This window comes from Phyllostomus discolor, chromosome 15 (genome assembly GCF_004126475.2).
Source record: "Phyllostomus discolor isolate MPI-MPIP mPhyDis1 chromosome 15, mPhyDis1.pri.v3, whole genome shotgun sequence".
In the NCBI taxonomy this organism is placed as follows: domain Eukaryota; kingdom Metazoa; phylum Chordata; class Mammalia; order Chiroptera; family Phyllostomidae; genus Phyllostomus; species Phyllostomus discolor.
The window spans coordinates 5,166,239-5,182,390 of NC_040917.2; the positions used below are offsets into that span (position 1 = coordinate 5,166,239).

Below are 16,152 nucleotides of genomic sequence, written 5' to 3' on the forward strand. Positions count from 1 at the left end.
CCCGTGACTTTTCTAATCACAGCCGGGCAGTGGCTGGGCTGGGACCAGAATCATGACCTCTGTTTCCCACGGCTGCATTTTGGCCACGAGGCCTGGCACACACTCGGTCTTTAATAAAGAGGGAGAAGGAGAGGGAGAGTAACATCGATGTGCCAGAGAAACACCGATCAGCTGCCTCTCACAGGCCTGGTCTGCCACCCAGGCATGTGCCCTGACCGGGAATTGAACCCATGATCTTCCAGTTCACAGGTTAGTGCTCAACCCACTGAGCCACACCAGCCAGGGCTCGGGAGCTTATTTTAATGCTCATTCCATATTTTCCCCCAAGATTAATAAGAAATCTAAACATTGCCAACATTTCTGTCTTAAAAAAAAAGGAGCGGGGGGAGACAGACTTTAACATTTCTTTGGTTAAACACACTAAAAGCAGGAGCGGGGTTGGGGGTGGCTCGTGGGCTAATGTCCAGAGGGGCCGCTGGGCTCCCCATGTGCCCAGGGCACACAGAGGGACTGGAGGGTAGCTGGGCTGGCCCTGCATGCATCCCACTGCTGTCCCCCACCTGCCCAGGCCACCTGCCAAGTTCTCTGTCAACACTGCAGCCCCCAGAACCTGGGGCGGGGGGTGGGGGTGGTCTGCGCAGTTCTAACCGTGGCCCAGCCCTAAGCCTGTCCGATGAGAACCCTGCTGAGCCCCTCACGAGCAATGCAGGGTTAAGGCGGAGAAGGTACTCTTCGAAGGCATGCGGCTGGAACGTGTCTCTACTCTGTAACAGAGACCTAACGGTACGATAAACACGGCCTCAGGTGGTCTTGGATGTCGCCCCCGCTGCTATCACGGAAGCCGTCGGTGGCGTCAGCCACTTACCTGCCAGGGGGTCTCCAGTGCTGTCTGCAAAGCCATTTTCTTCTCCCTGGAAACCAAAGAGCAACCGTCATTAAAATCATACCCGTGTACAAATGGAGGTATTACCAATTTTCCAATTTAGTTAAGTGTCCGCCAAAACCTCGGGTGGGGTGATGGGTGTGAAGAATGGTATTACGACTGCCATGAACTCTGCGCCCGGCTCAGAGGGTAAGGCTGCACGCTCCCTCGGCTGGGTCCCCAGGGCCCAGCACGGCCGGCCCGCCGAGGACACTCAGAGAATGTTCGTTAAATGAATGGCTGTGCCTGGTTTTAAAAAATGTATTGATGTTTGCAGCAATGTGCCACTGTTTTATTTGTATTTCACCTCGTGGATCATTTCCCTTACTGTGCTTCTTATCTACTTCTTGGTGGGCTGTGTGTCAGGCCAGGTGACAATTCTTTCTTCATGTCTTGTACCTTTTAAATAAATACACACTAGGAAGTAGCAAAGAGAAACTTAGGCAAGAGCGGCACCCAAATCTCAAGAGGTGATCGTGTCTCCACCCGTATGATGGGGCTCATTTTCATGACCAATGCCCTGGAAGGGATGGACTCCGACCTTGAAGGGCGTGCGTGCATGTGTGCATGAGTGTGTGTGTCTACAACCCTGTCAGCAGACTGCAGCCCCAGTCTGTGCTGCTGTTAACCCGTCTCTGACACCTCACCTAACACAACCCCTACACCCTCTGTGTTGCGGAAGAACTCCAGAGTTGGGTCAGAAGCCCCGGTTTCCCTCCAGCTGCCTTATAACCAGGTGTGTGGTGTCCCCACACTGGTCTCCATTTCTCGATTGCACAGCACAGTGGATGACAGGCGAGAACCATCTCTAAGTGCCCTGAGTCCTCGGATCTCGGTGCGTTTCACCCTTAAAGACGTGCTACTCCCTGGCGTCGAACATTTTAAACAGTCTTGTTCTCTCTGCTTCTAAGAAGCCTTTCTCCTCACGGCAAGCTCATAAACTCCCATGTCTCGGCAGTGTAATCACTCTTGTCTAATTACGAGTTAATTTTTTCGAGTTTCTCCATCCCACCAGCTGGGTTTTCCCCTCACTTGATACCTCTTGCTTCTGTTTGAGTCTCTGCCACTGTCTCTCCTGGAACAAAGAGCCGGCTGCTCCCCCACACCTATTACCATTTGCAAGAGAGAGAGGAAGCCTTTGAAAGAACAAAACCTTCCTATGTTTACAAGGCCAAGTCCAGAAGCTCCATGAGGCTGGGCTTCCCTCCTCACTGTACAGCGGGTCATGTGGAGACCCGTGAGCGCAGCGTGGCCCTGGCAGGAGTGGCAGGGATGCTGCCACCGTCACGCTCTGCCCCCTGAACCAGACACAAGGAACCGAAACACAACCTTCCAGAGGCGTGAGGCACAAACATTCAACTCGGCAGGGTCTGTGGCACAACCGAGGTCCCTGCTGAACATGAACTTCCCTTTAAGGCTACACAACACGGCCTACTTGACCTCATCTTGCACAGTTGGGAGAAAACTTCTAAACAAGTCACTGTCTGGCTGGCATTGTCCCCATGATGAAGACAAGGGGCCTGATGCAGAAAAGTACTTGTGAAGGTTGATGATGACGGACCTTAGGGTCGCATCTATGACCCCTGTTCTTGCTCTGATTCCTGTTTCCGGTGGTTTTCCGGGAGTGGCATCGGAAAAGCCTTCTCTGTGTGGTGTTCAGGGTCTCACAGAAACTGAATCCCTGCCTCTTCCCAACACTCGTCTACTGAGCAGCTTGTTCCCGAGTTGGGCCCGGCAGACAAAGGAGAAACGCCCTGAACCCTGACCTCAGGGCCTGCCCTCCGCCACGCTGGCCTCACAGAGACGCAGGAGTAACTAAAACACCGGCAGGCACGTGAGCTCCCAGAGGGAGAGAGCAGGGGTTTCTTCAGACAGAAAAAAACCCACCAAGGTGGCTTCTTTGAAGCAGAGACACTTGAGAGGAGCCCTGCTGAGGATCTGGAGTGGGGACTTGGGAGGAAAGGGCGTTTGGCCAGAGGCCCACGTGAGCGGACAGTAGCCCGGGGCCCCTCGGGGCATTCTGTCACAGCAAAGGCAGCGAGGGGGCCGCCAGAGGGCGATGAGATGGCGGAGGCGACCGAGGCCGGAGGGAGACCTGGAGGCCTGTCGGAGGAGCAGGGCTGCACATCGCGCCAACGCAGCACCCTCATCAGAGCCCCGAGCAGAGCAGGGGCCCCTCAGAGCTCTGGGTGGGGAGGAGACTCCACCGGCTGCAGGGGAGGGGGGTGGTCCCTGGTGGTCAGGGGCAGCGTGGAGGCTGGGAACTGGGGGTGTGGTGGGGAAAGCAGGACTGACTCACAGGCAAGGGTGGATGAGACCCCAAACCGCCATCCTGGGGGAGGAAGGGCCCAGGCTGGGGCCACCGCAGAGGTGGAGCCACTGGGGGCAGGGAAGTGGGGGTGAGGGCAGGGGTGTGTGGAGGCGAGGTGAAGGGCAGGTCTGTCCCAGCTGAATCACAGTGCTGGGGTGGGGAGGCCCCCGCAGGAGAGGAAATGGTGTGGTGGTTGTGGAAGAAGGCACAGGTGGTGGAGAACCAGGAGTGAGGTCACAGCCAAACACCCACATTCAGTTCAGGGGAGGAAGGAGAGAGGAAGGCAGACGAAAGGGGTCACAGCGAGGGGTCACTGTCAAAAGCTGCAGGAAGGCTGGAGGCTCTGAGGAGAGGAGAGAGTGGTAGTTTCTGAAGGCAGGACTGGCTGGCTTCCACCCAGGAGGCGGTGGGGACATGGAGGTGACCACAGGGGACAAAGAGATGGCTGGCACCCAAGCACGGCTGCAGGCAAGCTCCCCCAGCCCTTCTCTCTGCTGAGCTTTCCCGTATCTTTGAGCCCTCAGCTTAGGCACCACCTCTGGGAAACCATCTCCCAAGTCCCAGTCTGGTCCTGCCCCCTGGGTGTGCCCGCAGCATCCCATATGGGTGCCCCACCAGGCCCTGGTTCCACTGAGTGTAGAGGTTTGAAGTGTCTCTTCTGCTCTAGACTCTAACTACAAGGCAAAAGATCTTATCCTGGTGCTGTGGTGACTCCTACATCTGAGACAGGTACCACCGCACACCTGCAAAGGGAGGCTGAGTGAGGGGTGGGGAGGAAAGGAGACACAGGGCACCTGGGGAGGGACTCCCCCCCACCACGCCCACCTTTCCCTGCTCCTGCTCTCTGGCCTCAGCTCCTCAGGCACCAGCTGCGAGAGCGCCACCCCACTTCATCCCTCTGGATCCTCGTCCACTCCATCCCTCACCTGGATCCTGCGCACTCAGTCACGGTCAGCACGGTAGTGACGTGTTTGAAACACGCTGACTGTGGGCCCCTCGGCTGCCTTAGTGCTGGGATGGACTCCACTGCCCCAGCCTTGCCCTGAGTGTTTCCGAGCTCAGGAATCGGATCTCAGCGGGGCCCCGGCTGTGCCTTGGTTTTGTGGGAGAGACGAAGGGCTTAACAACACGTGGCATAGTATTCGGCTTTAAAAAGGAAGGAGACTGTGACATCTGCTACACCGTGGATGAATCTTGAGGACATCGTGCTCAGTGGAAGAAGCTAGTCACAGGAGGATAACTATTATAAGACCCCATTTACGTGAGGGACCCGGAGGAGTCAAGTTTGAACAGACAGGAAGTAAGACAGGGGCTGCCAGGAGCTGGGGGAGAGGGAGGGGGAGTTACACTTTAGTTTGAGAAGAGGAGAAAGTTCTGGAGGTGATGGTGGTGGCGGCTGCACTGCAGTGTGGATGTTGTTAAAGCCACAGCTGTGCACTCAGAAGTAGTCCAGTGGCAAACACATGTTCTATGTATTCCACCACAACAGGAAACACTCGCCTCCTTAGTAACTTTGAGGGTATCACAAAGTTAATACCAACGTTTTGTATATCCTCAAGTAGGCTAAAGACAAGCCCCATTTTGTAAAACTTTCCCATTGCAAGTACGAGGGACTACCTGATGTTTGGGGAGATGTGGTGACTGCTGCCTGGAGTTCTCTGGGCAGAGAGAGAGGTGGGTGGTCACTCCGATCTGCACGCTGCTCACAGGTCCCCCCTCCGCTCAGGGAGCAGCAGGCACTGGGTGCTGGAGAGCCCCCTGCAGACCACACCTGCTGGCTTCTCACCAGCTCCAAGAGACCCCAGAGCCAAGGAAACACCATGGCGACCCTCTGCACTCGGAGCGGGCATGCACCCCACTGCAGTCCAGGTGGGGCTGGACAGAGGGCCCAGACCCTGACACAGGTGGGGGGAGGTGGCAACCGATGCCGAGGGGCTGTCTTCTGCTGCGCTCCACTGTCCCACCCTTAACTCTCTACACTCAGCTAACCGACCCAGGGTTCCACCTTCATTACTTGCAAACTGAGAGGCGTCTGCTTGGAAACCGAATCGTCCCAGCTCACCCGGCACCGGCAACTGAGCCTGCAGGCAGAGAGCCCGAGAAGCAACGCCTCCTGCAGATGACTTCTCGCAGGAAGGATCTGGGGGCCCTGGCCAGTCAGAGCGGCAAACCAGCATCTCCCCGAGGACCGCCAGCGCTAAAGCCTGATCTCTCCGCCGTAAGAAAAGACCTGAGTGGAGGGCTTTGAAAACAGGAGTTTAAACGCCGAGGTGTGGACAGTAACAGAGCACAGACAAGAACGGACTTAGCTGTCTCACTCAGCGGATCCTGTGGGTCTTTCTAAAGCAATTTATACCAGTTCTTTCTCCTCAAAGTAATTACTATTATTGTAATAATGGCTTGCACTTACTTTTTTATTGAAGTTTAATATGCACACAGAAAACCGGCGTTTAGAAGTGAGTCTAATCTAGGATCCATTTATCAAGTACCTACTCAACGTCAGGGACCGTTCCAGTCCGGGACTGTGGGGGCCCAGGGGACAGACCCCGGCTGCCTCAGGTTACAGGCCATCAGTGGAGCAAGGACGTGACAGATACGCGTGCCACAAGGAATCACGTGTTAGACAGGCACGGACAGATGCTGAGGGGCGCAGAGGCGAGCCAGGCTTCAGGTGACACCTCGGGGCGCAGGGGGAGTTTTCACTGGGATGAAAGGACAACACGCGGAAGAACAGAAATTTGAATTAAATGCTACGGTGCTCTGCCAGGATGAGAGCAAACCGGCAGGTCTGTGTACATTCAGTCCTTTCTTCTCTCCAACGAGTTCTCTCTCCGATTACAAGGAAGCCCTGCCGCTCGGGGAGGTGAAGCGGGGGTCAGGCACAGCCGCTGTCCCTGGCCTGCGAGGCCGGGCTCAGGTGTAATTTCACTCCTTTTGTCTGGTTCGAGGGATGAAAGCGGGGTGGTTTCCCTTTCTGTGCGAAGGATCGTCGGGTATTGTTCAAAAACACCACCAGTACTTTACAGGAGATTACGGTTTGCCTGCGCACGGGCAAACGGGCCCGGAGGGCACGCATGCGCAGAGGCAGGAGACTGCCACTGCTCCCCCCACCCCCACCCCCCCATTCCGGAGCCAATGGGTCCTGGTCTAGGGAGGCAGCGCTGCTGGGGCCCAGACCCGCGGGGGGGCGGGGGCGGGGGCGAGAGGTGCTGTGAGGACGTGCGGCCAGGAACCCAGGTCGTGGACTCATCGCTTTGGTCTAGAACCTTCCTGTGGTGCATTACGCTGTGGAACACTCGGTGTGGCACCTACTTTGGCACGTCTCCCTCCCAGAGGTTCCTGGCTACAACCTAGGACCCATTCTTGCTGATTCCTCAGTCACAGGAACCTATACAGAGATGTCTTTTAGCCCCAAACCATATTCGTCTGCAACTTGCTTTATTTGTTTAATAATATGACAGTGACATATGGCAGTACTCATGCGGGGTCAGTGGCCACTCCTCTTTTTCACGGTTTCACAGCATCACACCTGTCACAGTGCCAGCGGTTATCCACCCGCGTCCTCCCGCACTGCTCCAGGCACCTCCCGTTCGAACACACGCTGCTCGGACTTCTGTAGGATCCAGTCCTTGAGTGGCCCTGTTGGATCTACCTGTCACAGCGGCTGCCAAATAGTCTTCCAGAGGTTCTATCAATCTATACTCCCAACCTGTGTGAGGTGGCTGCCCCCGAGCCCAGCACCAACTGGAAGTTCCAGTGAAACTCGAAGGCATCACAATAGCACACTCAGTGGGACCAGAAGAGAGTACGCTATGTAATGAGAAGCCACAAAGTCAAACAGAGCTGGCAGAATAGAGGACTGTGAGGATTTCACTGGTTCATAAACAAACCTCCCTCATGCTGTTCTCAGGGAAACAGCTACCAAGTCCCAGCAAGCAGGCATTTTGCCCTTTGACCTATACAAGTCTCAGCACGAATATTTTATTTTGACTTGGCCCAAAAGCACAAAGAGGTCAAAGACAGAGGCATAATAGACTACATCCAATCCGAGTACTATGATTTCTTTTAAAATTTCATTTCTGGAAAGTCCATTATGGAACAAAGTCTTCGAGGCCTTGAAATGATGGCTGCGGCTGCGGTGGGTGGCATGAATGGTGGGGGAGTAGGGGGGCACCTTGTTTCCTCTAAGAATCAAACATGGAGACAGCAGGTGGTCCTGGTCAGGGCTCAGCAGTGCAGCTTCCGCCCCAATCAGCAGAGCTCCACCCCAATGCCCGGAGGCGGGAGGGGTGAGCCTGGGTCACAGGTGGACCTGAGAGTCTGGGGTGGGGTCTGACCCAGCAGGGAGGCGCTGTGAGAAGGCGTGGACACGGGAGCAGAGGATGGGAAGGCCACCGTCTGGGATAATCAGCTTGTGTGGAGAAGGAAGATGACTCGACTCAAGGAAGTGTTGTGCCAGATTGATAGAGTCGGATCTTTACCTGCTGTAGGTAAAAATGTCCGGGGGGCATTGAAACACAGAAAGTAAAGATCTATGGCTTTTAAAAACCCTCATCAGCACCACCTGGGATTACACACTTATATTTAATGTTCTGGTGCTTTAGTGTATCTCATCACCTATTTTCTAATGTGGCCTCGTCCCTCACCTCCCCAGAGGTGACGCAGTCACCTCCACAGACTGATGGGAAGCTGGAGGGGAGGAGACAGAGGAACAGAGAGTGTGAGGAGCACGGGCCCGGAGATGCTGGAAAGGAGCTCAGAGAACTGGAGAGGAAACTTCCACCCCGGCGGAGCTCAGCCCTGCCCCTCTCGGGGCCCAGACAGCCGTGTATCCGGAGGCCTCCCCGTGGGTTTGCGCTGGCGAAGGGGAGAACTCTGAGTGCACGCTCTGGGGGAGTCTCCTAGTGTTAGCCAGTCACCCTGGTTCCTTGTTCCTCAAACTCTGTATCAGGGAATAAGAGCCCACCAACAATGTCCTAAAACCAGAACAATCCGATTTTCTCTGGGAGTGTTAACGCTGTAAGGGACACACCGGCCTGTCATACAGACCCTGCTGGAGCCTGCTGGCTGCCATGCGCGAGAGGGCAGGCAGGGGCCTGCTGGGCCAACTCAAACCAGCCGTCACCCACAGCAGGTGCCGCACAGGGCCTTCCCTGCCGTTACAGAGCTCAGAACCACCTGAGGTTTGCAGGGGGCCTGGTGGTGCGTGCTGTGCCAAGGCAATGAGGCCGATGGACTGCGTTCTGCCAACCACCTCTCCATCCTTTTACGGAAGAGAGCAACCCTCCGTTTACCAATTTTGTTCCAGTGGCTTTTTCCCATGCCCGCCTGCCAGACTGTTATCATCAGAATGCAGAAAAGCCTAAAATCTCCCTAGATTTAGGCAGAGCAAGAGGCCCAGCAGCAACTGGTGCCACCCAGCTGCTACCGACTGAGAAACACTGGGCACTGGGGCCATGCTGGGGGGGTTGGGGGGAGGGTGACACTGGGCACGGTTCCAGGTCCCAGCTCCCCCACTGAGATCACCAACAGCGAGATTCCTCTGACCCCCTTCAGCTCTGAAGAGGCCAAGTCGTCAAGTGGGCGTCGGGCCCCAACCCGCTTTCTCAGCTGTCAGGAGTGGCGAGGCTGAGCCTCCCTCTGAGGGGGTGTCGGTGGCACTGAGTATAGGAGGGGCCTTGCCCTCAGGCCTCTGTTGGAATGTCGGGGCGTGCAGGAGCTGGGAGGAAGGGGGAACCCTGACATCCAAAGATGGGCATGTGAGGGTCAAGGCCACAGGGAGAGTCCCACCTAAGACACTAAACATGTGTCCTTGGAAACAAAAGACTCCTGCTTCTTTGGTGAATAAGCAAGACGCAAAATGAGCCACAACTCCTTGGGCCGCCCCTTTGGCATCGATCATCAGCTACGATGGGGGCCTGGCTTTTAAGGGGCTGCAAACTCCCGTCTCGGCCTCCACACATACTTCCTGTCACACTACCGACAGCCCGGCATGCTCGGAGTTCCACAGCTTACAGCCTGAGTGACCCAGCCCCCCAGTTACTCCGGGTAACACAATGCAGGAACTTCATTTTTGAAAGTCTTGTTGAATTTCAAAGAAACCAGTTAGTTGTTAACAGGCCTTCCCAGATAAGACAGCATCTTTTTGTTGTTTTAATCTGGTGGCATTTATCACTAGGATTTGACTGTGAGCTCTTCTGACTGGCTCATTGGGAGAAGGAAGGACAGCCTGGCCTGCTGGGTGGGTCCTGCCTCACAGCAGAGATGGACTGTCAACAAACAGCCTCACAGCCTCAAGTGGTGGGGGCGGGGGAGCGGGATGGCGGGGACACCTTCCCCATGGCAGTATTCACAACAGCAACAGGGTTGAAGCCACCTCAGTCCCATAGTAGGGAGACTCTCCAAGCAACTCAGTGGCACAGAATGAAACGTAACAGGATATGAGGCGGGGTGTTCTCCTAGGGCCTTACAAGTTCTGACTGGGGCCCCAAGCTGAGGGCAGTGGCATGCATGCACCCCCCAGAGAGGTGCTAGGTAAACCCTAAGAGACCAGCTAGCTACATGGGGGCCTCAAGGGGCAGTATGACCCCTGCCCCAACCCCACCTTTAACTTGTAAGAGGAAGAGATCTCTTCAAAGGGATTAGTGGGAGAAATGAGAGCTGTGGCTGCTTTTCTTCCCCTGCCCATCAGAAGGAGGGGGTGGGTCTCTGCCCCACCCATGCCAGGTGAGGGGGCTTCAAGAGCGAACTAGTTGGGGGAGCCTCTCAGTGCCCGGCTGGATGCCTCCTGATCTGCAGATACTCCAGGCCCAACCCTCAGCTACCAGGGGACCCCAGGGGTGGACAAGCGGGCAAGTTGTCTGTATGAAGTGCACCAGCACCATCTGCTCAAGACATCCACCTGCTCAGGTAACAGGTACACGATCAAAATTTCAGACCAGGACTGAGTTAGAGGTGAGGAGAGAAGCTTTGGACTGGATGAGAGATCTAAGTACTGTGTATGGTTCATAGCATTTAAATACAATACTAACCAGATGTTTATTGAGCACCTCTTGTGTGCTAGGAGACATTTCATTACAACCATTTTACAAAGGAGGGAACTGACTCAGAGAGGTCAGGTAACAAGTTCAAGGTGACGCAGGACACAGGGCCTGGTAGTTCTCCCCAGCTCCATCCCCCACGGTGAGGCCGGAAGCATCTACAAGCAGGCAGTCTGCAGTCAGACCATCTGCGTGGTTCAAATCGTGGCTCTGCTACCCCAGAGCTGTGTGACCTTACACAAATTACTCAGCCTCTCTGTGCATCTGTAAAATGGGCATAATAACAGTCATCCCACAGAGGGTTGTTTGAAAATTAAATTAGTTCATACAAATAAGTGCTCGGACAACACTTAGCCTTAAACATGTTAACTATATTGTTATTATTATTATTATTATTATTATTTTGATTACATCATATTTACTGCTTATATAAAATGCTCATGATACTGCATTAAGAAAGGAAAACAGTTACTCTCATGCAAAGGAAAGACAGAGGAAATAATATGCCTCTCATCTTCTTTCAATAAGAACACCGCTTCTATCATGGAAAAGTACTCACTCAAGAGAAAGAACATTTACCCCCAGCTCACGGCTACGTTTGACACTTTATACAGAGAATGCGTGCCTGTCCCATCTAAGGCTCTGCGATGTGGCAACGGCTGAGTAAACGCAGCCAGCCGTGTCCCGGCCGGACCACAGAGAATGCACAGGAAAAAGTGGACACGCGACCTACACAGGCAGAACGGGTGACAAATAGAGCGAAATTACCCACGGCTGTCGAGGCGAGTTCGACAGGAAAACGCTGGCATGGTGCTCGGAGAAGAGTGTAAACCGTCAGGGTGTGTTTCTGACATGGGAGAAGTGCCAACACGCACGCGTCCAGGAGCTCGGAGGTACTTAGCATCTACCTGTGCCGCTTATCAACGCTGCTGGGAGTTAGATTCCAAGATAGGGGCTGCAATACTGTCAACACCAACTCTAGGCAAGCTGTTGCACCTTGAACTGTGTCCCCTCCTGACCTCACGCTCCTACATCGGAGTCTTCATCTCAGCACCTTAGAATGGGACTTTATTTGGAAATACGGTCCTTACAGGGGCAATAGAGTTAAAGTGAGGTCATCGGGGTGAGCCCTCCTCTTACGGGGCCCCTGTCCTTACAATCAGGGAAGTTGGAGACAGGCACGCACACGGGGCGAGTGCTGTATGAAGACACAGGCAGAAATCACAACGTGCGTCTATAAACCAGGGGCACCACTGACTGCCTGAACCAGGGGATGCTGTTATCCCAGGAAAGTAATGCTTCGGACCTGGTCTTTGCTTCTGAAAAGGGAAGAAATCTCTCTGGGCCCCTGTTTTTGTAACTATAAAGTGGGAAATGGATCAGTGATATAGCCCATGAAAGTCTGCATGACCTCTGGACCCCAAGTGCAGGTTTGGGCCAGAACAAACCTCAAACAGCCTCAACTCCAATGAAATACATCAGCATTTCCCAATGTGTGCTCCTGGGATTATCAAGCCTGGGAGGCAGAGAACGGGGTTGGGGTGTCAGAGGCTCCTCCCTCCCACACTCATCACCAGCGGCAGGCTGTCCCTGTGCCTGCTCTGACCACGGGGAGGAGCTGGCTGCAGGATCGGGCCCACCCAGGCTGCCCCAATTCTGTGTCAGCCAACCGGGCCACACCTGGCGGCAGGCGGGAGCAGCTGGCACGTGTGGCAATGAAGAGTCGGTGCCATGGGCATGTCTGACTCCCGCCCCCTGAGGACACGCGGTCCAGCCCTGCCGTCCTCATTCTGGCTGCACAGGAGCGGCCCCGGGGCTGGAAGAAGTGTGTGCATGCCGCCTACCCTAGACCACTTCTGCTCAAGTCTTCGGCGTGTGGGACACAGGACCCAGAACCATTGGTCTAAGCAAATCACAGGTGGGCAGTAATAACTGTTAGTGAGAAGATTTAAATGTTAGTGGTCCCTGGGCCACTAACAGGTGCTCTCTGTTTGCAGCATCTGTCCCTAAGAATTCTCATTCCTGCCCTGGCTGGTGTGGCTCAATGGGCTGAGCGTGGGCCGGCTCCCCAGCAGGGGGCGCACAAGAGGCAACCACACATTGATGTTTCTCTCCCTTTCTCCTTTCCTTCCCCTTTCTCTAAAAACAAATAAATAAAATCTAAAAAAAAAAATTCTCATTCCTGCCTATTGTGCCAGATCACACAGCAGCCACCTGAAGGGCCTGCCCCTTTCCAGCACCTTCTATGTGCAACATGAGATGCCAGCCTCTGGATTATCCCAAAATGACTGAGAGGCTTGGGCGGTGACAGCACGTGGCAGACAAAGACCAGTCTCACAGTAGGAGACTTACCTTAACGTTAACTATAGTTATCCTGACGCCAACCTGGCAAATTTAACCTGTGGCCACACACTTTATCCCTCCCACTCAGTGATTTTTTGTGTGTGAGCAGGCGGTAGGGTTCGTGACAGTCACCTGGGGGCTTTTCAAACCTCCCCCAGTTTGGGAAGGTCCTGCTTTTCCTGTTGCTCTTCCAGAAGCTCAGCTCCTGAAACCCAGCCCACATCCTCCCTGCACTCGCTGCCTCTCCCCAACAGCAGCTCGGGGTCTCTGAGGCCTGTCCAGTCCTCCCCCAAATGACAGGCCTGACCCACGGCAGGAGGGTCCCAGCCGGAGCCTGGTGAGCCAGCAGTCGGCTGTGTCCCCGCTTCTGGCTCCTGAGGGTTTCTGGAGGGCGGAGCCTGGCCCGTGGGTCCCCTGCACACCATGCTGCCGACCGTGGCCCTCGGCGGGGGAAGAGGCCAGGCTGCTGCACTGAGCAGGACCACCTCCTGCTCCTGGGGACTCTCCAAACACACGGCCTTCACTGCTTTCTTTCTCGCCACCCCAGGGCCCCTGCTGTGCTCTGGTCCCTGATGCAGGATGAAGGACGCAGTACTCAGGCTGTTTCCGGTTCCCACCCCAGAGGGCAACTCCCCCGTCCACCGGCCCAGCACTGTCGCCGTGAGAAACGCTGCAGTGCACAGGTTGCTCCAGGTTTGCCTTCCTTCTCCATCACTCCCCACAGAGCATTTGTGATGTGCTCCGTCACATTCTTAAGAGCTTAAAACAGATTAACTCACTTCCCCCCAGATCCCCGCCCCCACTGCCCTGACAGGCTACTGTCCAGCTGGTAACAGTGGCCTCACCTGGCCGCCACCCTTCCTTCCTGTCAGTCCCACATCCTGTCAGACCAAATCTTTTTCATCTCTTCTCCAAAATGTGTTGTTGCTGTTTGGTTCTCTCTCTTTTTTTTTAAAGATTTTATTTATTTATTTTTAGAGAGGGAAGGGGGAGAGAGAGAGAGAGAGAGACATCATTGTGCAGTTGCTGGGGGTCATGGCCTGCAACCCAGACATGTACCCTGACTGGGAATCGAACCTGTGACACTTTGGTTCGCAGCCCATGCTCAATCCACTGAGCCAGCCAGGGCTAGGTTCTCTCTCTTGTTTTAATTAATTAATATATGTATTTATTTATTTATTTTTAGAGAGAGGTGAAGGGAGGGAAAAATGAGGGAGAGAAATATCACTGGGTTGCCCCTTGCTCACACCCTGACTAGGATGGAACCCGCAACCCAGGTGTGCGCCCTGACCGGGGATTGAACCAGTGACCTTTGGCTTTGCTGGATGACACCCAACCCGCTGAGCAACGCCAGTCCGGGCTATTTAGTTCTTGTTTTGTTTTGATCTCAAACACTGCTGGGATTGAGCTGCATCCCTGAAATAGATGCGTTAAAGGCCTAACCCCTGGCACCTCAGAGCATGACTGTAATCGAGGTAAAGCGAGGTCACAAGGGGTGGCCCTAACCTAATATGACCTGTATCCTGAGGAGAAGGGAAAATCGGGACGCAGCGGCAGGCATGCATAGAGGGAAGGCGATGTGGAGAGACGCAGGGAACACGGGTCCACAGGCCACAGAGGAGGCCGGGAGCAGACCCCTCACGGCCTCAGAAGGAGCCAGCCTGCAGACCCCAGGTCTCAAAGAGTCATGGGCTTTGGACCTGGGACATGACATGTAGCTGAGGCCCCATGTGCGGCCCTTTGCTTCACGCCCTAGCGCCCCAATCCACGTGTCTGAACTGCACTCACTGTTCATTCTCCCCCCAGCACCTGTCCCCAGGCCCCTGAACCCAGGCTGTCAGGGGCAGTAGCCCCTGCTGTCCCTCAGCCTCAGGCTTCTTCCTATTCACACCATGGGCAACCACAGCTAGGATAATGGGTGACCTTCTAGAGCTCTGTTTCGACCCCGTCATCCCATGGGAAGACTCTTCCAGGAACGTCCCATCCTCAGTCCTGGCCCTTGAGAGCCCAGCCCATGCCCCAAGGCTTAGAGGAAGCCCTAGATGGCAGGGTGGGGGTCGGGGTGGGGGGTACAGTTAACAGCTACAGGGCTGGCGGGGGCAGAACCAAGTCTCCATTCACAGAAGCTGGCTTACCGTCTATGTGCTGAGACTCCCTAGGAGTCTGAGGGAGCGTTTCTTAGCTTCCTTGCCTGTGGAGCCCCTGTTCTTGGGGCACCCACAAGCCTTCCTGCTCAGCCCTCCTGGCAGAGACTGTCCTGCTCAGTTGACCGCAGCCCCGAGCGCTGGCCCCTGTGTCCCCACACCAAGCAGCGGTGCTAAGGCGGTCTCGGCTCTCAGCCACCTGGTGGACGGATGGATGTGCGGGTCTCGCGTCCTCTCTCCTCTCGCAACCACTGCCAATTCATCGGGCACTGTCACCCCACCGCCTAGTTCCGGAAGGCCTGTGCCTCCCTGCTGGAGAAACAGAACCGGCGCTTCATCCCAAACATCTCCGCTGGGTTTCCTCCTTTCCCGCCCCATCTACACGTCATCACTCAAGGCACAACTCAGACTGGACCTCAGCTACGTCCACAGCTTGTCTCTACAGCTAAAAAGAACGTTTCTGTCTTCACTCGACAGCCCTCTTTCAGTCTTGCCTCCAACAAAGAGTGGCGGTTCATCCTTTTCAAATACCAGCTCACCTCTCCCTACATCCCTGCGCGCGCATTGTGTCGACCCCGCGGGATCACCAATCCCTGAGGGAGATTCGTGTGCCGTGCGCCCTCCCCAGGACACTGCCAAGAATGGCACCAGTAAACATCTGCTGAGAAAATGAGTCCTCTACTGCCTGCAGGGAACACAAACCCACTAACTATTTATTATCCCACTTCTCTCTCCTCTCCCTCTTAGTTTGAACCGTTCCACTCCCCGTGATAGCCTGCCCTTTAAAATCTGATGCTTGTCACCCTACAAAAGAAAGATTTTCTGTGTTTTCTGACACTCTCCAACGAGAGGGTAATGTTTTTCCTTGCTGCCTTAACGAGTCTGACAGGGCTGCAGAGTCTCTATGACCCGCTCATCCCTTAGGCCTGGCAATTACGTTCTTGTTCTTGTGATGGGTTTCCTCCCTGAGGCCCCAGGAGCATCCACGTGGACAAACCCAGGGCTGTCCCTGCGGCTCGCCTGCGGCCACACTGGGCCCCAAGGATGCTGGCCGTCCTCTGCTGGCGCTCCAAGTGATGCCCAGTCCCAGCCTTCCTCTCTCTTTATTCAATATGTATTTATTGAGACTCACGAGGTGCTAGGCAGTGAGGATGGAATTCTGAGCAGAAAGACACTACAGGCCTACCCTTGGGGGTCACAGTGTGAACGCCGGGAGGGGCGGTGCAACAAACCATCAGCAAACACGTAACTACAACCTGGGGAGGTGCAGTGAAGCGGAGCGCCCTACCACCGACAGCTCTCCGCTCTGGCTGCCGCTCTGCCTCCGCGTCTCTGGGCCGCCTCAGACCCGTGGCTGCTGGCTGCGTGGGGCAAAGCAGGAAGCCCCGCCCG

The 16,152-nt window shown here is 55.1% G+C and overlaps 1 protein-coding gene across 2 annotated transcripts in view; it reads right to left on the minus strand.

Moving 5' to 3' along the window:
• The window catches only part of EDARADD (EDAR associated death domain), a 52,763-nt gene that overhangs the window by 14,226 nt on the left and 22,385 nt on the right, over window positions 1–16,152 (minus strand). For both annotated transcript variants that reach the window (XM_036016041.1, XM_036016042.1), the window contains exon 5: window positions 866–911. In XM_036016041.1, the coding sequence (XP_035871934.1) occupies window positions 866–911 (46 nt within the window). The remainder of the gene's footprint in view (window positions 1–865; window positions 912–16,152) is intronic.